The 23,265-nt window shown below is 38.5% G+C and overlaps 1 protein-coding gene across 9 annotated transcripts in view; it reads left to right on the top strand.

The window, feature by feature from the left end:
- The window catches only part of NRF1 (nuclear respiratory factor 1), a 130,785-nt gene that overhangs the window by 48,631 nt on the left and 58,889 nt on the right, over positions 1–23,265 (top strand). For all 9 annotated transcript variants that reach the window (XM_027539012.1, XM_027539007.1, XM_027539009.1 and 6 more), the window contains 3 exons: positions 4,135–4,249; positions 10,278–10,404; positions 22,625–22,765. In XM_027539012.1, the coding sequence (XP_027394813.1) occupies positions 4,135–4,249; positions 10,278–10,404; positions 22,625–22,765 (383 nt within the window). The remainder of the gene's footprint in view (positions 1–4,134; positions 4,250–10,277; positions 10,405–22,624; positions 22,766–23,265) is intronic.

Genomic DNA, 23,265 nt, shown 5'->3' with positions numbered 1-23,265 from the left:
AGCACTAATCTTTTCTTGGTGAATATTTATTGTAATTATCTTCTTCTCTTAGTTGTCCACTCCCCGCCCAATTTTTTGTTATTTCTTTTTGTTCATAGCGGTTTGGATTTATATCATTGTGCAGTTACTGGTGTTTTATCCTTTTGGAGTTTTGTTTAAGCAGTTCTTCTTAACCCTGTGTTTGTAAATACTTTCCAGTAGTTTATTGTAGAAGTTACATAGTTTGTTGTTATTTTATTGATGTTTTTGTTTAACATTTAAGCCTTTAAGCTACCTGGAATTTATTTTCTTGTATAGTATGATGTATCGATCTACTTTGACTATTTTTGCATGCAGACAGTCAGTTGCTCCGACACCAGATCTTTAATCATCCATCCTTTTCCCACCTCTGTCTTTTGACACAGCAAGGTGTTTGTGAACTCTCGAGTAAGTTATGTTGATTTATTTGTCTATCTTTTCAGTCAGGTCTACACTGTCATAAGGGATTGTAGCCTTATAGTAACTATTGGTACTTGGTAGGATGAGTGCCCCTGCTTCCTTTTTAAAATCTTCAGAAATTGCTTTGGCTGTTTTTAGCCCTTTGCATTTCCATTTAAATTTTAGAATCAGGTCTTCCCTGTTGGTCCAGAGGCTAAAGCTCTGCCCTCCCAATCCTGGGGACCCAGATTTGATCTCTGGTCAGGGAACTAGATCCCACATGCTACAACTAAGAGTTTGCATGCCACCACAACAAAGATCGAATGTGCTGCAACCAAGACCTGGTGCAGCCAGATAAATAAATAAATAGGGTTTATTTCCTAGGAAAGAGAGAATAGGTTGTTCTTGATAGGATTTATTAAGTTAAACATTTCAAAATAAACATTCATATAAAAAGGTATTTAAAAATAAATAAAATTTAGAATGAATAAATATTATTTATTTTTATATAAATATGGACATGAATTTAAGCAAACTCCGGGAGTTGGTGATCGACAGGGAGGTCTGATGTGCTGCAGTCCATGGGGTCACAAAGAGTCAGACACGACTGAGCGACTTCACTTTCACTTTTCACTTTCATTCATTGGAGAAAGAAATGGCGACCCACTTCAGTGTTCTTGCCTGGAGAATCCCAGGGACAGTGGAGCCTGGTGGGCTGCCGTCTATGGGGTCGCACAGAGTCAGACACGACTGAAGCGACTTAGCAGCAGCAGTAACAGCAGAATAGGCAAAATTAATGTAGGGTGAAACAAACAAGAATTGTGTCCTTATGGTGGGAAGTACAGAGAAGAACTGATGGGAAGGTACAGGAGAGAACTATTTGTAGTGATGATGTTACATATCTTAGTAGGGGTTTGGGTTTCATAGTTGTATGCTTTTAAAAAAATTTATTGAATGATTTGTACATTTTGTTATATGTAGATTTTATCTCAAAAGAAAAAACTTACAAATGTTGAACTCTAGCTAATTATACTTCTACTGAAGTATATAGTGGGATCATACTGTAGTTTACTTTGAAATGTATTTAAAAAAAACCAACATGGGTTGATGAATGGGTAGGACGGTGGATAGATACATATAGTAAAATATTAGTAGAATCTAGTTGGTAGATAGGTGAATGTTCACTATAAAATTCTTTCAACTTTGCTATGTATTTTAAAGTTTTTAAAAAATATATTTGAAACTTCTAATATAATAATAATAAAAATGTTGGACTCACACAACTCAGTAACATAATGGCAACCTGATTAAAAAACGGACAAAAGACTTGAGTAGACATCTTCCTAAAGAAGGCATACAAATGGTCAATAAGTGTATGAAAAGATGCTCAGCATCACTAATCATCAGGGAAATGCAAATCAAAACCATGATGAGATACTGCCTCACGCCTGTTAACATGGCTGTTACCAGAAAACAAAAAAATAAGTGTTGGCATGGATATGGAGAAATGGAAACCCTTATATGTTGTTGGTAGAAATGTAAAATGATACAGCCCCTATGAAAAACAGTATGAAAGTCCTCCCCCAAAATTAAAGATACAATTACCATATGATCCAGTTCTTCCTATGGATGTTTATTCAAAAGAATTGACATCAGGATCTCATGGAGGTATTGGCACTGCTGTGTTCACTGAAGCATTATTCACAGTAGTCAAGATGTGGAAACAATCTAAATTTCCATTGACAGATGAATGTGTGTTAGTCACTCAGTCATGTGTGACTCTTTGTGACCCCATGGACTGTAGCCCAACAGGCTTCCCTGTCCATAGAATTCTCCAGGCAAGAACACTGGAGTGGGTTGCCAGTCCCTTCTCCAGATGAATAGATAAAGAAAATGTGGTATGTATGTATGGAATATTATTTAGCTTTTTTTTTTTTTTTTTTTAAAAAGGAGGAAATCCTACCATATATGACAACATGGATGAACCTTGAGGGCATTATGTTAAGTAACATATACCAGGTTAAAAGGACAGGTACTGCATGATTTACTTACATGAAGTATCATATTCAAACTCTTATTCTCCTCTGCATATAGTAGAATGGGGTTGGCCGGGGCTGGGGTGTGGAAATGGGGAGTTGCCATTAAAGAACATAAAGTTTCAGTCATCTTCAGTCAAGATGAATAGTTCTAGAGATCTGCTCTACAACATTGTGTCTGTAGTTAACAGACTTAAAGTTTGTTGAGACGGTGGATCTCATATGTTGTGTCATTACCACAGTTTAAACAATTAAATGTTAGAAAAAAATGCATCAGTAATATTTTTTCTTCTACCAGCTGTTTGTTTATAATGGAAAGGAAGGTAAAAGGCATTACCTTATTTCTTGCTTATTTTGGGGCTCTTTGAGTTCAGTTCAGTCGCTCAGTCGTGTCCGACTCTTTGCGACCCCATGAATTGCAGCATGCCAGGCCTCCCTGTCCATCACCAACTCCCGGAGTTCACCCAAACTCATGTCCATCGAGTCGGTGATGCCATCCAGCCATCTCATCCTCTGTCGTCCCCTTCTCCTCCTGCCCTCAATCCCTCCCAGCATCAGGGTTTTTCCAATGAGTCAACTCTTCACATGAGGTGGCCAAACTACTGGAGTTTCAGCTTTAGCATCAGTCCTTCCAATGAGCACCCAGGACTGATCTCCTTTAGAATGGACTGGTTGGATCTCCTTGCAGTCCAAGGGACTCTCAAAAGAGTCTTCTTTAGAGAGGTTTTATTTAAGTCAGACTGAGTATACTACTAAATAACATGTAGAGAGGCTCATCTAGATTTTCAGGGAGGCCCATTGTAATTGAGCCATTTATAGAACATATATGCCAGGATAAATGTGAGCACTTAAACCTGATTTTCATTTAAACCTTTTAGGGGGTTCGCAAATAAAGATGGTTTGTCTGTTTTAAAAAATAAAAGGAATGCCACTGATATGTTGAGATTGGGTGAATCAGAGACTAATAATTCCTTTAGGCCTACCCTTTGTTTTAGTCATTAGTTTCAGGGCAAACCAGACCAAATCTTATTAACATTTTCCCCTTAGAGTACGACAGTTTTTATTACTTTCCTTCCGGGATGCTTTCATCAACATGACCTTGTGGTTAACAGTTCCATTTAGGGCATAATTCTCAGATATATAACAAAAAATTTTCCACTTAAGACGGTATTCTTCTAGATAGTCCTCTTAATATGTGGTGGTGGTGGTAGGGTTGGGGTTCCAAATATGAGTGATTATCTCTGACTTTCTAACTTGTCAGTGCCTTGTAACGGAAAGAGGGGCCCAGGAATGGAAATGAAATTTGAAATCTGTAACTTTTTTTGTCTTGGCAAGCTCTTCCTCTCAATGGTGCTATTTCATCTAGCACCTTTGAGAATATTGCCTTAACAGTACGGATATGCTGATAAAACAAAAAACATTATATAAAATTCAAGCTAGTATGTGGTGGGGAGGTGTAAGTCATTAACTTTTTAAAAATCTTCATTGTAAGTTTTAATGGTAAATTAAAATATGATCCATGTTGAATAGGAGGGAAGTATATTGATGGTTATCAGTAATATTCTATACTTATTGATAATATACTAGGAAATAAATGCTACTTTTTTGTACATCTAATTGTTTTCTGCTTGGTGCAGTTAACAGACTCTGCCTGGTCTCAGCACATATGTTATTGTTTCAGGTCCGGTGGGAATGGCTGCTGCTGCTGCTGTGGCAACAGGAAAGAAACGGAAACGTCCTCATGTGTTTGAATCTAATCCATCTATCCGGAAGAGACAGCAAACACGTTTGCTTAGGTGAGGGCTTCCTTATCCATATTGTTGCTGTTCCTCAAATACTTTATGGTATGGATGACAGAATATACCTTATTAGGTTCATCAGGGGATGTGGTGTGCTGTGCTTAGTCGCTCAGTCATGTCCGACTTTGTGACTCCATGGACCGTAGCCCACCAGGCTCCTCTGTCCATGGGGATTGTCCAGGCAAGAACACTGGAGTGGGTTGCCATGCCCTCCTCCAGGGGCTCTTTCCAACCCGGGATCAAACCCAGGTCTCTCACATTGCAGGTGGATTCTTTACTGTCTTAGCCACCAGGGAAGCCTAAGAATACTGGAAAGGATAGCCTACCCCTTCTCCAGGGGATCCTCCCAACCCAGGAATTGAACCCGGCAGGCAGGTTCTTCACAAGCTGAGCTACCAGGGAAGCCCTTCATCAAGGGATACCAAATTAAATTCTTTCATGACAGAATTAGACTTTAAAGTACTCTAAACAAAAATAAATGAAACTGTAACTATGATTAACAGATGTATGTTGTTGTTTAGTTGCTGGGTCTTATTAGCCTCTTTTGCGACTCCGTAATCTGCAGCCCACCAGGCTCTTCTGTCCATGGGATTTCCTTAGGCGGGAATACTGGAGTAGGTTGCCATTTCCTTCTCTAGCGTATCTTCCTGACCCAGGAATTGAACCCATGTCTCCTGCATTGGAAGATGCTTTACCACTGAGCCACCAGGGAAGCCCTAACTTCCCTGTATAGATGTATAGAATTATATTATTTCATTCAGAGAAAATTTATTAATATATGCCTGCCATGTGCCACGTATTGTTCTGGGCCTTGGGAACCTAACAGCTAACAAGATAAATTAAAGAGCTTATATTCTAGTGGAGGGAATAAGAAATATATGATACATCAGATGATGAAAAGTAAAAAAAAAAAAAAAAAGGCAAAATAAAATAGAAAGGTTAGAGGATTGGGAGGGATATGGTAGTTTTTATTTTTCTATAGAAATGATCTTTGTTAAGGCAACCTTTGAACAGAGACCTGAAGTAATTTTAAGGGAAACCATGTTGATATCTACAGGAGAACTTTTGGGGCTGATGGGTAGTAAAAGCAAAGGTTCTGAAGTGGGAAGGCATGTCTTAGGTATGTTTGAGGAGCAGCTAGAGAAAGAATGAGAAGAGGTGTGGTCATAATAGTAGTGGAAAGCCACACCATGGCGTCTTCTGGTCCAGTCTAAGGGCTTTGACTCTTACTCTAAGTGACATAGGAAGTCAATGAAGACTTTTGATTAAAACAATGATATAATCTAACTTATATTTTAAAAGTATCACTCAGGCTACTGTGTTGAGAATAGACTGAGGGTACAAGAATGAAAGCAAGGCTGAAGATAGAAGCACATACATAGCATTTGAAGCAGACTAGGAATGAGTGATCCACACAGTCAAAGGCTTTGGCATAGTCAAGAAAGCAGAAATAGATGTTTTTCTGGAACTCTCTTGCTTTTTCGATGATCCAGTGGATGTTGGCAATTTGATCTCTGGTTCCTCTGCCTCTTCTAAAACCAGCTTGAACATCTGGAAATTCACAGTTCACGTATTGCTGAAGCCTGGCTTGGAGAATTTTTGAGAATTACTTTGCTAGCGTGTGACATGAGTGCAATTGTGCGGTAGTTGGAGCATTCTTTGGGATTGCCTTTCTTTGGGCTTGGAATGAAAACTGACCTTTTCCAGTCCTGTGGCCACTGCTGAGTTTTCCAAATTTGCTGGCATACTGAGTGCAGCACTTTCATAGCATCATTTTTCACTATTTGAAATAGCTCAACTGGAATTCCATCACCTCCACTAGCTTTGTTCATAGTGATGCTTGCTAAGGCCCACTTGACTTCGCATTCCAGGATGTCTGGCTCTAGGTGAGTGATCACACCATCGTGATTATCTGGGTCATGAAGATCTTTTTTGTACAGTTCTTCTGTGTATTCTTGCCACCTCTTGTTACTATCTTCTGCTTCTGTTAGGTCCATACCATTTCTGTCCTTTACTGAGCCCATCTTTCCATGAAATGGTCCCTTGGTATCTTTAATTTTTTTGACAAGATCTCTAGTCTTTCCCATTCTGTTGTTTTCCCCTATTTCTTTGCACTGATCACTGAGGAAGGCTTTCTTACCTCTCCTTTCTATTCTTTGGAACTCTGCATTCAAATGGGTATATCTTTCCTTTTCTCCTTTGCTTTTCGCTTCTCTTCTTTTCACAGCTATTTGTAAGGCCTCCTCAGACAGCCATTTTGCTTTTTGCATTTCTTTCCCATGGGGATGGTCTTGATCTCTGTCTCCTGTACAATGTCACGAACCTCCGTCCATAATTCATCAGGCACTCTGTCTATCAGATCTAGTCCCTTAAATCTATGTCTCGCTTCCACTGTATAATCATAAAGGATTTGATTTGGGTCATACCTGAATGGTCTAGTGGTTTTCTCCACTGTCTTTAATTTCAGTCTGAATTTGGCAATAAGGAGTTCATGATCTGAGTCACAGTCAGCTCCTGGTCTTGTTTTTGCTGACTGTATAGAGCTTCTCCATCTTTGGCTACAAAGAATATAATCATTCTGATTTTGGTGTTGACCATCTGGTGATGTCCACGTGTAGAGTCTTCTCTTGTGTTGTTGAAAGAGGGTGTTTGCTATGACCAGTGCGTTTTCTTGGCAAAACTCTATTAGCCTTTGCCCTGCTTCATTCCGTACTCCAAAGCCAAATTTGCCTGTTACTCCAGGTGTTTCTTGACTTCCTACTTTTGCATTCCAGTCCCCTATAATGAAAAGGACATCTTTTTTGGGTGTTACTTCTAGGTCTTATAGGTCTTCATAGAACCATTCAACTTCAGCTTCTTCAGTGTTACTGGTTGGACCATAGGCTTGGATTACCGTGATATTGAATGGTTTGCCTTGGAAATGAACAGAGATCATTCTGTCATTTTTGAGATTGCATCCAAGTACTGCATTTCAGACTCTTTTGTTGACCCTGATGGCTGCTCCATTTCTTTTAAGGGAGCCTCTTGAGAAACCTATATGCAGGTCAGGAAGCAACAGTTAGAACTGAACATGGAATAACAGACTGGTTCCAAATAGGAAAAAGAGTATATCAAGGCTGAATGTTGTCACTCCGCTTATTTAACTTATATGCAGAGTACATCATGAGAAATGCTGGACTGGAAGAAGCACAAGCTGGAATCAAGATTGCCAGGAGAAATATCAATAACCTCAGATAGCAGGTGCCACCACCCTTATGGCAGAAAGTGAAGAGGAACTAAAAAGCCTCTTGATGAAAGTGAAAGAGGAGAGTGAAAAAGTTGGCTTAAAGCTCAACATTCAGAAAACGAAGATCATGGCATCTGGTCCCATCACTTCATGGGAAATAGATGGGGAAACAGTGGAAATAGTGTCAGACTTTATTTTTTTGGTCTCCAAAATCACTGCAGATGGTGATTGCAGCCATGAAATTAAAAGATGCTTACTCCTTGGAAGAAAAGTTATGACCAACCTAGATAGCATATTGAAAAGCAGAGACATCACTTTGCCAACAAAGGTCCATCTAGTCAAGGCTATGGTTTTTCCAGTGGTCATGTATGGATGTGAGAGTTGGACTGTGAAGAAAGCTGAGCACCGAAGAATTGATGCTTTTGAACTCCAGTGTTGGAGAAGACTCTTGAGAGTCCCTTGGACTGCAAGGAGATCCAACCAGTCCATCCTAAAGGAGATCAGTCCTGGGTGTTCATTGGAAGGACTGATACTAAAGCTGAAACTCCAATACTTTGGCCACCTCGTGCGAAGAGTTGACTCATTGGAAAAGACCCTGATGCTGGGAGGGATTAGGGGCAGGAGGAAAAGGGGACGACAGAGGATGAGAAGGTTGGATGGCATCACCGACTTGATGGACATGAATTTGAATGAACTCCAGGAGTTGGTGATGGACAGGGAGGCCTGGTGTGCTGAGATTCATGGGGTTGCAAAGAGTTGGACACAACTGAGCAACTGAACTGAACTGAGGGAATGAGTGTGCACTGAAGGGGTTAAAGAAAGGAAAGGAACTATCAAAGAGTCTAAGAAGTGACCAGTGAGTCAGGAGGAAACCAGGAGAATGGTGTCTTGGAAACCAAGTGCAAAAATTGTCTCAAGAAGGAGGACTTGTGATCAGCACTATCAGATGGTGCTGACAGGTTGACTAAGATGCAAATTGACCATTAAATTTAGCAACATGGAGATCATGATTGAACTTGATAATGTGTTTTCAGAGGAGCAGTAAGGATGAAAGGATTAAAGGGTCTTCAAGAGAGAATGGGAAGAGAGGAATTGGAGAGAGTGAATGTGTTTTCTTATCTTTCTTTCAAGGAATGCCACTGGATTTCTTGTTTGCTATGTGGTCCTTTACTTGGCTTCCCTGGTGGCTCAGATGGTAAAGCATCTGCCTGCAAACCGGGAGACTTAGGTTCAATCCCTGGGTTGGGAAGATCCCTTGGAGGAGGAAATGGCAATCCACTCCAGTACTCTTGCCTGGAAAAATCCCATGGATGGAGAAGCCTGGTAGGCTACAGTCCGCGTGGTCACAAAGAGTTGGACATGACTGAGCGACTTCACTATCACTTCCTCCACTTGTTTTTATTTCTTCTGAAGAGTTTGTAGGTTGCAAAGAAAGATTATTACACATCTGTGTTTCACGGAGGACTTCATATTTTGACAGGCTGCTCAACATGCATTCATGTATAATAAAAAATTTAGTCTATAAAATGTTTCAGTAGTTTCTTCTTGTAGTATTTTATATATCCAAATTGTTAAGATGTTTATTGGAATGTTGAATCCAAATGGAGTACCAGCACTTGTAAATGATATGGGGACAAAAGTTAGAAAATATAGTCTATATTAAGAACATAAGATTATAAGAAACTGAAGGGAAAATCCAGAAAATACTTAATGGTAGTTTTTAACACAGAGGTTATATACCACTAGATGGGCAAAAAAATTTCCTTTCCTTTAATGATAAATCTTACTACCTTTAATGATAGTACAGGCAGGAGGAATTGAATATATTTTTTATAGAGCCATCTTTTCTAAAAGGGGCATAGACAGTGCTTTTGGAGAAAGATGGAAAACTTTCTTGTGATTTGTTGGCTTTGCTTCATTTGAAATGACATGACTCACCAGTCCCTTGACAGGGTAGACTGTGTTCACAGAAGAATTATGGAATGTAGAACTTTAAAATAATCTCCCATAACTTCCAGGAGAGGACAGTGTTTCTGTTTAATACAGTGCTGATGTATTTGAAAAAGCTCTTTTACTCCATCCTCATTTGTAAAATACTTCAGGACTAAGAATTATTGTTTATATCACAGTGAAAATCTGGAAATGACAACATTTTGAAGTAGTAAGATATAAATAGGCTTCCCAGGTGCTCAGTGGTAAAGAATCAGCCTCCTAATGCAGGAGACGCAAGAGATGCAGGTTCAATCCCTGGGTCAGGGAGATTGCCTGAAGGAGGAAATGGCACCCCACTCCAGTTTTCTTGCTGAGAGAATCCCATGGACTGAGGAGCCTGGTAGGCTATAGTCCATAGGGTCGCAAAGAGTTGGACGTGACTGAGCATCGGAGCAAGACATAAACAATGATTATATCAGTCAAAGAAATCAGAAGCAGTTCATTTTAGGCCCCTTCAGTAAGCATGGAGATGATATAGTAAAGTCTATAGGAGGACATGTCAGTATTAATCTTTATTATTATAAGCAGCACACTTTTGGTGCTGAGATCAGGAAGTATGATACTGTCTGTATTCAACATTGTGTCACGGCTGTGTCCTGGGGTAGACTCTCATGTCAGTGGGCTAGTCACGGGTCTTTAGGACAAAGGGATGTACATATTTCTGCTGAACAGGATATTAAACCTCACACACACCCTTTTCACAATTCAGGTAAAAGAAGACATACCTAATTAGAATAAATTGTCTCAAGTCAAAGGAAATCTTGTGTCTGTGTCACATAATTTCTGTCTTTTCGTTCTCTAATTCAGGAAACTTCGAGCCACACTAGATGAATATACTACTCGAGTGGGACAGCAAGCCATTGTCCTTTGTATCTCTCCCTCCAAACCCAACCCTGTCTTTAAAGTGTTCGGTGCAGCTCCTTTGGAGAATGTGGTAAGAAAACTGTGTGTGTTCTCAGATACCCTTTGCTTTCTGTGAGTTGTTGTTCGCATTCTTTTGATCCTTTGTCTAGCACAATAGTTATTTTATCTTCCCTTCATCCAGGGGTGGGAATTGAGACTGGTTTTCAAACTCCTTTATGCAGATCAAAGTAAAATGGATCATTTCTGTTTCTCCTTTTCATAGCAAGCTATTTTACCTCATCAGATGCAATGGGAAAAAATGATATTGTATTCCTTAAGAAACCAGTGCAAGATTTTGTAGGAAAATTGCTGAAACAAAATGGTATTTTCTCAAGATGTGAACTTCCTGAGGCATTTTACTGATCACTGATATCTGAATTGCGTATTTTAAATCCTTTTTATTTCTTCAAATAATTGATTTAATCCTTCAGTGTTGAAATATAGTTGAATATTTTGATTATATCCCTATCTATAGCTAACTTTATAAAAATAATATTTTACTCTTGGATACTTTTACTATGTGAATTGTTCTTTCTTTGGATAAAGTAACTTTAAATCATTATTAGAATAATGATCTGTCCAGAATTAAATTGCATTTTATTTTTACTAGGATAAAATTTCTGAGCTTAAAATGAATTTATTAGATTTTCCCCCATACTGAACATAGATATTTCAAGAGTTCAGAATTAGTAATCAGTTGAGATTTTGTTTATTGTATTTTTTTCCCCATATACAGATGTTGTGATTCTTTCTAAACATTTTTGAGTTTGAGTTTTTCCTCAGATTCCTGAGTCCCTAGAATAGGACGCATATTAAGACCTTTCCTGAGAGGAGTGTGGTAGATGGCTTTCTAGTTCAAAATTATACCTGACTAACAAAGTAATGGAAGTGAAACCAGTTAATTCTGTTATAAACCATAATATAAATATTATAATTATATTATTGTTAAAGATTTTATTTTAGATTGGAGCAGAAACAATCCACATCAAAACCCAATTCTATTCAATTTATGTGACATACTTACAGTGACTCACAAGTGTTTAAAGTAGCTGCAAATGATACCATCAAGAAAGTGAAAAGACAGTCTACAGAATGGGAAAGAAAAAAATATTGGCAAAATATATCTGATAGAAATTTGTATCCAGAATATATAAGGAACCCTTATAACTCAGCAGTGACAAGACAGTTAATCCAGGAATGCCCTGGTGTTCAGTGGAGAGGACTTCGTGCTTATACTGCAGCAGGCATAGGTTCAGTCTCTGGTCAGGAAACGATGACCCGGCAAGCTGTGCGGCATGGCCAAAAACAGAAAAAAGACAATTAACAGAATTTAAAATGGCAAAGAATCTGTATAAATATTTTTCCAAAGAAAATATAGAAATGACCAGCAAGCACATGAGCACTTGATAAATAACTTAATCATTAGGGAAATGAAAAGCAGAACTACAGAGAGATACTTCATGCCCACTATGATGAATATAATTTAAAAGATGGACAATAATAAATGTTGATGGGGATGTGAAGAAATTGGAACCCCCATACATTGCAGTTAGAGATGTAAAATGATGCAGCTGATTTGGAAAACAATTTGGTAATTTCTCAAAATATCAAAAGAACAGTTACTATATAACCCAACAATTCTACTCCTACATTTACACAAAAGAGCTGAGAATAAAGCTTATACATACAGTGTTCATAGCAACAAAACTTATATATAAAAACCAGTGCACTATATTTGTAGAAGCATTATTCATAATAGCCACAAAGTGGAAATAACCCAAATGTTCATCTGCTGATGAATGGATAAAAAAAGTTGTATTATCCATCCAGTATAGTATTACTTAGCAATGAAAAGGAATGAAGTACTGATAAATGTTACAATATGGATGAACCTTGAAAGCATTGTGCTAAGTGGAAGAATCCATTCATAAAAGGCCACACAGTGTATGATTTCACTTATGGGCAGTATCTGGAGTAGTCAAATCTCAAGAGACAGAAAGTAGGTTAGTGGTTGCCAGATTTGAAAGTGGGGGGGGAATGGAGGAATAGAAAGTGACAGCTAGTGAGTTTGGAGTTTCTTTCATGGGGGATAGATTATAATGATGCTTACGTGACCGTGCAAATATTTAAAAGAGTAAATTATAACACTTCAAATGGGTGAATTGTATGGTATTGTATGGTAGGTTGAATAATGAGTGGCCCCCAAAGATACACAGATCCAAATCTTTATATGACATAAAAGATTTTGCAGGTGTGGTTAAGTTAAAGATTTTTGAGATAATCCAGATCACCCTGGATTATCCAGGTAGGCCCTAAATCTAATCACAGTGTCTTTATGTAAGAGGGAGCCAAAAGGAGATTGATACAGAAGGTGGAGATGTGTCAGCGGAAGCAAGAGGTTGGGTGCAAGGAACGGGTCAGAAGCAAAGCAGTATGTGCTCAACAGCAGCTAGGCAGGATGAGAAAATGGTACCTCCCCTAGAGCTTCCAGAACAACCAGCCCTGCCAACAACTTGGGCCTATGAAACTAACAGAATGAATTTCTGTTGATAGAAGCCACCAAGTTTGTAATACTTTGTGGCAACCATAGGAAGCTAATATGTACGGCATATTAATTATATTTCAATAAAGCTGTTAAATTTTTTTTTGTTTTTTTTTTTATATTACTTTCATCTTTTTTTTTTTTAAATATCGATGCATGATACAGGATGTTTGGGGCTGGTGAACTGGGATGTTTAAATTTTAAAAGCAAAACAATAAGCAAAGCAAATGTCAGACAAATCCCTACAAAAATAAATCATGGATCACAGCATTAATATCAGACAAAGCCAAATTCTCAAGACAAATGAGTCTTAACTGAGGACCATAGGTCCTTTAGTATTGATAAGCAGTATAAATTTATAATGAACCTTTTATGTCTCAACATTAAAGCAAATAATATAGATCAAAAATTAGTAATGGGAGGAAAAAAAATAGAAACCACAGTGGTAGTAGGAGTCTTTAATATCTTTGTCACTCAAGGAAGAAAAGTATAAATAAGAATATAGATATCTGAAGAATAGAATTAATAAGGTTAATATAAAATGTTAACATATTTAACATTGATACCATACTAAGGGAGAATATACCATATTTGAAAAATTACATGAATGGATTATAAGAATTGACTCTGTGTTATTATTAGGTCCCAAAGTAAATTTTAATAAATTGTAAAGATAGAAAATTACACAGGTCATATTTTTTATTAAAGAATAGAAAATTTAGAAGTTAATATAAGAAAGATTGACAAAAATTTTCAGCCACATGGAAATTTAAAAATACCTTTTACTGTAGTAGTTTTACAATGTTGTGTTAGTTTCTGCTGCTGCTGCTGCTAAGTCGCTTCAGTCGTGTCCGACTCTGTGCGACCCCATAGATGGCAGCCCACCAGGCTACCCCGTCCCTGGGATTCTCCAGGCAAGAATACTGGAGTGGGTTGCCATTTCCTTCTCCAGTGCATGAAAGTGAAAAGTGAAAGTGAAGTTGCTCAGTCGTGTCTGACTCAGTGACCCCACAGACTGCAGCCCACTAGGCTCCTCCGTCCATGGGATTTTCCAGGCAAGAGTACTGGAGTGGGTTGCCATTGCCTTCTCTGGTGTTAGTTTCTGCTATACAGCAAAGCCAATCACTTATATGTATACAAAAACACTTAAGAGAAAAACTTAATCTGCGAACTATTTAAAAACAAATTTTAAATAGCCTTAAAAATTATGATCTAAACAGATGCTCCAAAGCATGTTTATTGCCTTTATTTTTTTTCTATGTATACAAGAAAGAAAGAAAAGAAACTTCATCTGAGAAAGATATACAGTAAGTAAACATGTAGAAGGAATTAATGATTTTGTAAACAGAATTGTTATTTAAGAAATGGTACTATGAAAAAGTTCTATGAAGAAATGGTACTATGAACAGTTCTATGAAGACCTGCAAGACCTTCTAGAACTAACACCCAAAAAAGATGTCCTTTTCATTATAGGGGACTGGAATGCAAAAGTAGGAAGTCAAGAAACACCTGGAGTAACAAGCAAATTTGGCCTTGGAGTACAGAATGAATCAGGGCAAAGGCTAATAGAGTTTTGCCAAGAGAACGCACTGGTCATAGCAAACACCCTCTTCCAACAACACAAGAGAAGACTCTACACATGGACATCACTAGATGGTCGACACCAAAATCAGATTGATTATATTCTTTGCAGCCAAAGATGGAGAAGCTCTATACAGTCAGCAAAAACAAGACCAGGAGCTGACTGTGGCTCAGATCATGAACTCCTTATTGCCAAATTCAGACTGAAATTAAAGACAGTGGAGAAAACCACTAGACCATTCAGGTATGACCTAAATCAAATCCCTTATGACTATACAGTGGAAGTGAGAAATAGATTTAAGGGGCTAGATCTGATAGACAGAGTGCCTGATGAATTATGGACGGAAGTTCGTGACATTGTACAGGAGACAGAGATCAAGACCATCCCCATGGAAAAGAAATGCAAAAAAGCAAAATGGCTGTCTGAGGAGGCCTTACAAATAGCTATGAAAAGAAGAGAAGCGAAAAGCAAAGGAGAAAAGGAAAGATATACCCATTTGAATGCAGAGTTCCAAAGAATAGCAAGGAGAGATAAGAAAGCCTTCCTCAGCGATCAGTGCAAAGAAATAGAGGAAAACAATAGAATAGGAAAGACTAGAGATCTCTTCAAGAAGATTAGAGATACCAAGGGAACATTTCATGGAAAGATGGGCTCAGTAAAGGACAGAAATGGTATGCACCTAATAGAAGCAGAAGATACTAAGAAGAGGTGGCAAGAATACACAGAAGAACTGTACCAAAGAGATCTTCACAACTCAGATAATCACGATGGTGTGACCACTCACCTAGAGCCAGACATCCTGGAATGTGAAGTCAAGTGGGCCTTAGGAAGGATTACTATGAACAAAGCTAGTGGAGGTGATGGAATTCCAGTTGAGCTATTTCAAATCGTGAAAGATGACGCTATGAAAGTGCTGCACTCAGTATGCCAGCAAATTTGGAAAACTCAGCAGTGGCCACAGAACTGAAAAGGTCAGTTTTCATTCCAATCCCAAAGAAAGGCAATGCCAAAGAATGCTCAAACTACCACACAATTGCACTCATCTCACACGCTAGTAAAGTGATCCTTAAAATTCTTCAAGCCAGGCTTCAGCAATACGTGAACCATCAACTTCCAGATGTTCAAGCTGGCTTTAGAAAAGGCAGAGGAACCAGAGATCAAATTGCCAACATCCTCTGGATCATGGAAAAAGCAAGAGAGTTCCAGTAAAACATCTATTTCTGCTTTCTTGACTATGCCAAAGCCTTTGACTGTGTGGATCACAATAAACTGTGGAAAATTATGAAAGAGATGGGAATACCAGACCACGTGATCTGCCTCTTGAGAAATCTGTATGCAGGTCAGGAAGCAACAGTTAGAACTGGACATGGAACAACAGACGGGTTCCAAACAGGAAAAGGAGTACATGAAGGCTATATGTTGTCACCCTACTTATTTAACTTATATGTAAGGTACATCATGAGAAACGCTGGACTGGAGGAAGCACAGGCTGGAATCAAGATTGCTGGGAGAAATATCAATAACCTCAGATTTGCAGATGACACCACCTTTATGGCAGAAAGTGAAGAAGAACTAAAGAGCATCTTGATGAAGGTGAAAGAGGAGAGTGAAAAAGTTGGCTTAGAGCTCAACATTCAGAAAACGAAGATCATGGCATCCGGTCCCATCATTTCATGGGAAATAGATGGGGAAACAGTGGAAACAGTGTCAGACTTTATTTTTTTGGAGCTCCAAAATCACTGCAGATGGTGATTGCAGCCATGAAATTAAAAGATGCTTACTCCTTGGAGAAAAGTTATGACCAATCTAGATAGCATATTCAAAAGCAGAGACATTACTTTGCCAACAAAGGTTTGTCTAGTCAAGGCTATGGTTTTTCCAGTGGTCACGTATGGATGTGAGAGTCGGACTGTGAAGAAAGCTGAGCGCCGAAGAAGTGATGCTTTTGAACTGTGGTGTTGGAGAAGACTCTTGAGAGTCCCTTGGACTGCAAGGAGATCCAACCAGTCCATTATAAAGGAGATCAGTCTTGGGTGCTCATTGGAAGGACTGATGCTAAAGCTGAAACTCCAATACTTTGGCCACCTGATGCGAAGAGCTGACTCATTGGAAAAGACCCTGATGCTGGGAAAGATTGAGGGCAGTAGGAGAAAGGGACGACAGAGGATGAGATGGTTGGATGGCATCACCGACTCAATGGACATGGCTTTGGGTGGGCTCCGGGAGTTGCTGATGGACATGGAGGCCTGGCGTGCGGCGGTACATGGGGTTGCAAAGAGTCGGACACGACTGAGCGACTGAACTGAACTATGAAAATCTAATGAAATAGATAAACGAGCATACTAATTGAGAAAAAGGATGAAGAAAACAAATACACAGTCTTAGAAGTGAGATGAGTTATAGTTGCAGATAAAAAATAGATTGAACATTGTAAGGAAATGCTATGCATTAATTCTCTTCTTTAAAAAACCTCAACCAAGTGGATAATTTAATAAAAAAATAACCAAATATATCCAAACCAGTAAGACAATAAACACATACAAAATTGAAAAAGTAATTAAACCATATCTCTCAAAGGGATACTACACTCCTGATTATTTCGAGTGACTTCCGTTAAACCTTCAAAGTATAGAATATTCCTTAATCTTATATATATATTGATATACAGGGTGGTATTAAAGAATCAGAGCTCATATTTACTGTAATCAGTTATACAGTATACTCTGCATAATCTCATATTAGTAACAGTAAAAGAAATTATTTGGATTTTATAATAATGTCTAACATTTACTGAATGCTATGTTCTAGGTTATAAGTTATAAGCAGTTTTCATGTATTATCTCATTAAATAATATTAAAACTCTGGTATTTGCATTTTGTCCTCCTGCCTGAAGCCATCATTAACCTTTCTTCTTGCTCTTTTTTCTGGAGGCTGCTGGGAACTCTGGAAGTTTTAAATTCCATAGGGCTGTTCATCTTTGGAATATGGATTTCAGACTCAAAATTATCAGTTTTTTACAAATTTGTCAAAGGAGAATTGAAAATTTTACTGGGCCCTCTAATAGATGGTATTGAAGCTTTTCTTATGGTTTCCAGGTTTTCACTTATTTCTCTATGCTGTGTTCTGCCCATATTACATCCTTGCCCACAATTGGATTGTAAGTTTTAGACAAGTTAATTGAATCATGCACATAGGTTGGTGTTAATGTATATAGCTAAAAACTTCACTTTGGTGAAAACTGTGTTTAAGTTTTGATTTTGTGAGTGATTTCCCACACTGATTTTTCCTTTATGTGACTCAGTGCCCTCATGTGTGAAATAAAGATAATAGCAACCTCACTGGGGAGAAATAGAAATTAAAGTTTATTATCTTTCTCCTATATGTAGTCTTTATGAAGAACTGACATGAAAGGAATTGAACCTTGAAATCTCAAAAAACTTGGATGGAATTCTTATCTCATACTTTGTATCTAATGGGAATTGGTAAATGGTAGATTTTAACGTTGTTGAGTCGTAAGAACACTCTCTTTATGACTTACTGCTATATCACATATTTCCTTGAAATCATCCTTCTGCCTTCGTTTAATTCCACCTTCCCAGTAGATAAGTTGACTCTGGAGTTGGTCATGATTTCTTCTTCTAAGACATTCACTTATTTAGGTAAGTTTTTAAAAGATGGCTTCAGGTTGCTTAAAACGTGGAAGCATATTTAAAAAGTAATAAAGTAAGGGACTTCCCTGATGGTCCAGTGGTTAAGAATACGAGCTCCCAATGCAGAAGGCATGAGTTAGATCCTTGGTTGGGGAACTAAGATCCCATATGCCACATGACACAGGCAATAATAATAATAATATAAAAAATAAAGTAAAAGCCCTGTTGCTTGTTTATTAAGTTATGCAACAAATGGCTAAGACTGTTAGATATAAAGTATGAGGTAAGAATTCCATCCAGGTCTTTTGAGATTGCAAGATTCAGAACAAGGGATCCAAGGGGTTGGGGAAAAAGAGATCTGGACTGAGGCAGGAGAGGAAAGAGGCTGACATTGGGACTGGAGAGAGAAGAGGATGAAGCCAGCAGATTCTGTGGGCCACAGCTTGTGGCCTGGCTCTGTGCCAAGTGTGCTTCAGGATCCCTGATCTGAAGGCAGCCCTGTGCTTGGGCATCTCTTTGTTAGATTCATCAGATGACAGTGTATTTTTAATCACAGAGGAGCTCATAGGTAAAAAATAATTTTAAAAATCTTTTTTGAGACCTTCCTGAAGATTCTTCTTTTATCCAGAAAAGCAAATGTGCAGAAGGATTTTGATATCTTGTCTGAGATTATTTTTGCAACCTCAGTAAAGGCCCATTGACCTTATGGTTGTAGCAACCAGTTCCTAAATCCTCAACAAGCTCATTCTGTGCCCAGAACTCTTAAGTCTCCTATAAATACCCTAAACTCAGCATCGCTGGTAGTTATGAGAATGTTTTATCTGTACAAGTCTTAATATGTGAAATGTTTCGTAATGTATGTTAAAAGGTCTGGTTCCTGTGCTCAGTGATGTCATAACACTGGTTGTGTGCAACATAGACCAGAGTAAGTGACACACGATTGTTTGAGTCTGTTGGCATTTAAAAGAGTAAAAGAATTAGGGCAAGAACACTTGGGAAGTTTTCTCAGAGAAAGTGGGAATTGAGTTGGTCTTGAATAATGGATAGTATTTGAATTAGAAACAGAATTAAAGACCCAGAGATAGAAAGTGTGTTAGTCACTCAAGTCATGTCCAACTCTTTGCAACCCCGTGTACTGAAACATGCCAGGCTCCTCTGTCCATGGGAATTCTCCAGGCAAGAATACTGGTGTGGATTGCCATTTCCTTCTCCATAGAGATAGAAAAGAACTTGCTATATGCAAAAGTTAGTGAGGAGGCTGGCCGGCTAAAGAGGAAGGATGGTGAACAAAATTGCCTAGTAGGACTCTGGCTTATACATGGGGAACTCAAGAGGGTGCTTATTCTCATAATCTACAGGGCTGAGCATGCACGGCTGTAGTTGGTGGCCTTGGCAGAGAGTATTGGGAAAGCAAGGAATGATCAGAATGGTTGAAATGCAATCCTGTAAGAAGTGGGGCACTGTAGGACTATTTTTGAGAAAAAAGGATAAACGATCGGAAGTGGCTGAACATACAGGCTTTGGAACTACTTAAAAATTAATTTGACTTTCTGCTATATTCCTATATGATTTGGGAATGTTACTTAACCCGAATTTTCTTATCTGCAAAATGGATATAATGGTAGTTTCTTTATAAAACTGTGTGAGAATTAACTGAATGTATGCAGTGCTTGACACACAGCAAGTATTCAATAAATGGTATTTTATTATATCAATCTTTCAGAAATTTTAAATGGCAGTAGTATAGAGAATGAATTGAAGGAGGAGAGCTTGGTAGGCAGACCAACTGAATTTGTTTTTAAGTGGTTTTTAACTTGAATTGTGAAACCAGTTAGTTGTCAGTGACATATTGGTATGAAATAACAAAGGCTTTAGCTGTGGATTTTGGAATAGAAAGTAGAAGTTTCTAAAACAAACCTGTATTTCATCATATCTGTGATACCATGAGTTATAGGATGCACCATTATTTATGTGCCACAAAGAAAGAAAAAACACTGATAAACTTTGACATAGCGCTTACTATCACTTAGAATTTTTATTTTATACTTATTGAAAGAGCTTTTTCAGGCTTACTTAGACAGCTTTTGATCATACTGCTTTTGTAAATATGTAAAAAGGAAAATTTAAGTGAAATAAATTTCCAATTTCTGAAATTGTTTTTAACTAGTCCTAAAACTTTTTCACATTCAGAGTCCAATTCTGAATTACTTCCTGTTTCAGAGTCATCATTGTCTGCATGGTTGCATGTAATATATTGTCTTCCTTACCATCAGGAGCATGGGTGATGCTGCATTTCTGTAAAAAGAGCTCTGCTATTGTCTCTGAGACTTTTTCTCAGCTGTGACAAGTTTGATGCTGGTGCTTTTTGGTCTTACGGAAAGATCACTGGTAAAGTTATCAGACAACACCCAAGGTTCACATTCCGTTCTGAAATGGTGCTAAATGGTTTGCTGATTGAAAAGGCCTGGGGGTTGCAGTTGTGCCTCCATAGCAACCATGTTCACTTATGTGCAGGCCATGACTGCTGTGCCCCATACCACTTTGTCTATAGCAATTTTAAGAGGTATCCGAGTTTCCAGAGGAATGATAAATGGTGGGGGGTGGGAGGGAGATTATCTCAGGATTGATAAATTAGGTAGAATTGAATGCTAGCTTTATAACTCTGGGAAAGTTAGTTAACTTTACTAAGCAAACTTAGAAATACTGTGGTCACAACCTGAAGTTGTAAATTACTCTGAAGGATGTTCTCCCAGCATTTTTTTTAAAATCAAGATATAATGGATAAATTTAGCAAAATGCCTGGATCTGAATTTCTGGAATTCTACTGACCCATAAAACGGCTGAAATTGTTTGAAACTAGCTATTAATGTAATAATAGTAATAAGCTAATGATTTTTTATCTTTGAATGCAAGATGTTTCTGCACAATGAAAGTTTTTTTTTACTATTTTCATTTACTCTTACTATGAGCATATATACTGATGTAATGGTTTAACCTGATACATTAAAGTTCAAAGACTATAACCTAGGCTTACTCAGTTTTTCTGTGGGTTGGTAGTGTAAAAACTCTACTTATGATGTAGAAACCTAGAAATCAGAAAATATATATCCTTGAAGATGTCATGGCAACACAGCTATTTACAGTAAATACATTGGCAATAATTTTTGAAACTTTCTTTTTAGAAACCAGGATAAAACTGAATCTCTAGAGTAATAATGATTCTATAAGTTTGCACTATTTTTCTTTCATCACCTTTATTGTTGATCTGTTGGAAATTTCTATAAAAGTTTTACATCGTAGCCAATAATTTTTACTTTTCCATATGTTTAAGGTGGAGTATGGGGATTTTTCTCTTCTAATCTTTATAATGAGATATTTCTAGGGAAGTATATGGTGACTGAGAGTTCAGTCCAGGACTATAACATTGTTACAACTTCTGAGTAAACCTCATATTCTCTTACCTTTTTTTCTATGATGATGGCCTGAGCCCTGAAAGCAAGTTAATTTCCTATCCCATCTTGTTACATTTTTATAACTCCATGGCTTCCTTTACTATCCCTAAAGTATCCTCATCCCCCCTGATCTATTTCTTATAAGTAAGTGAACCCATTATTGATGGTGGTAGAATCCAGTGAACTCTCTACATTCTATAGAAGAATGTGTACATGTGCAACTTGCTGCTGTTCTGTTTTTTGTGAGACTTTCACTAATAGTGGAAGGAATGGAGTCAGAGCAAAAGTATCTGGTTCAGACATGGCCTTGTCAGAGTTACAGAGGCCTCATGGTTTTAAAGTCCACCTCTGTCTCCAGGGAGTCCCTGACAGAAAGGAAGAGGACTTGACCTGTGGTGCTCTCTCTGGCCCCAGGCCTTACTGATGGTGGCGCCTGTGACACCCAGCTGCACTGTGACACCCAGTATACACGTCTTGTTTTTTTTCTCTGATGCCTTTTAGTTCAGCCTCTTGTACAGCTGATCTCCTGTTTGGTAATCTAGCTTTGTAGGAAAACAGCGGGCATAGCAAAGTTTCAAAGAGGGTGCTTAGAGTTTTAGAGACATAAATCCTCAGTGATCTTGGAAATGACTTTCGTAATTAACTGCCTCAGCTGGGTTTTATCAGATGGCCTGGGAAATGCAGAATATGAATACCATTCCTGTTAGATCTGGAACAGGTAATGGGGCCAGCATTTACTGAGAAAATGTGATTTTTAACTGAGGAGCAGTATTTCTAGAAAACTCTTTCCTCTCGCTTCTTTATCCCATTGTTACCTGTAATTTCGTCATCTTTTCATTTAATTCTGTACGATGTGATGTCTTTGGGGCCAGCGGGTATTTTTACCTGCTAGTTGTAGACATGTTTGTTCTTAGGGCTCTGCAGTGGCTAAGGGAGTCCAGCCCCACCCACTCTCTGGTTGCTTGGCATCAACCCTCCCTGGTTTTTGGGCATCTTGTTTACTTCTGCCCTTAATTCCCTGCAGGTGCGTAAGTACAAGAGCATGATCCTGGAAGACCTGGAGTCCGCCCTGGCAGAGCACGCCCCTGCACCACAGGAGGTTAACTCAGAGCTGCCGCCTCTCACGATAGATGGAATCCCAGTCTCTGTAGACAAAATGACCCAGGTAAGTAAGGGGCGGGGAGTGAGGAGGAGAAGCAAGTGACTCAGGTGTGGGCGGGCCTCACATCGCCTTTTAGTTTTGTCCTCAGTGATCCACCATCAGAGGAAGATGCAGGCTGGAGTCTGACAGTGAAACAGTAGCAACCTTGGGAAAGAAAATGTAGGCCAGAAGAATGCCCCCAGCCCAGGGCATGGATGTGGTCTTCTCTTCCTGTTGGCAGTTTTTTCCTTTCAGTTGGGCCCTTGGGTTACTTTTAGCTGGAATTGGTTTGGACAGGAGACTGTTAGAACTTTGATGAATCACAATCAAATGGGGCAAGAGACCTGCAGTCTCTTTTGAGCTGAGCTGGTCCTCTTTCCATATAAATTCTGAATTCTACCACACTGATGCCACAGGGGCCTCCCCTCTCCAGGGAATAAGAACACCCTCCTGGGTCATTGCTTCCCTGCTCTCCCTTAGATAGGGAAAGTCAAAATGTGCTAATCCTGGTAAATCAACATAAC

The sequence above is a fragment of the Bos indicus x Bos taurus genome, chromosome 4 (assembly GCF_003369695.1).
Source record: "Bos indicus x Bos taurus breed Angus x Brahman F1 hybrid chromosome 4, Bos_hybrid_MaternalHap_v2.0, whole genome shotgun sequence".
Taxonomy (NCBI): domain Eukaryota; kingdom Metazoa; phylum Chordata; class Mammalia; order Artiodactyla; family Bovidae; genus Bos; species Bos indicus x Bos taurus.
This window is presented reverse-complemented; position numbering and strand designations above follow the sequence as displayed.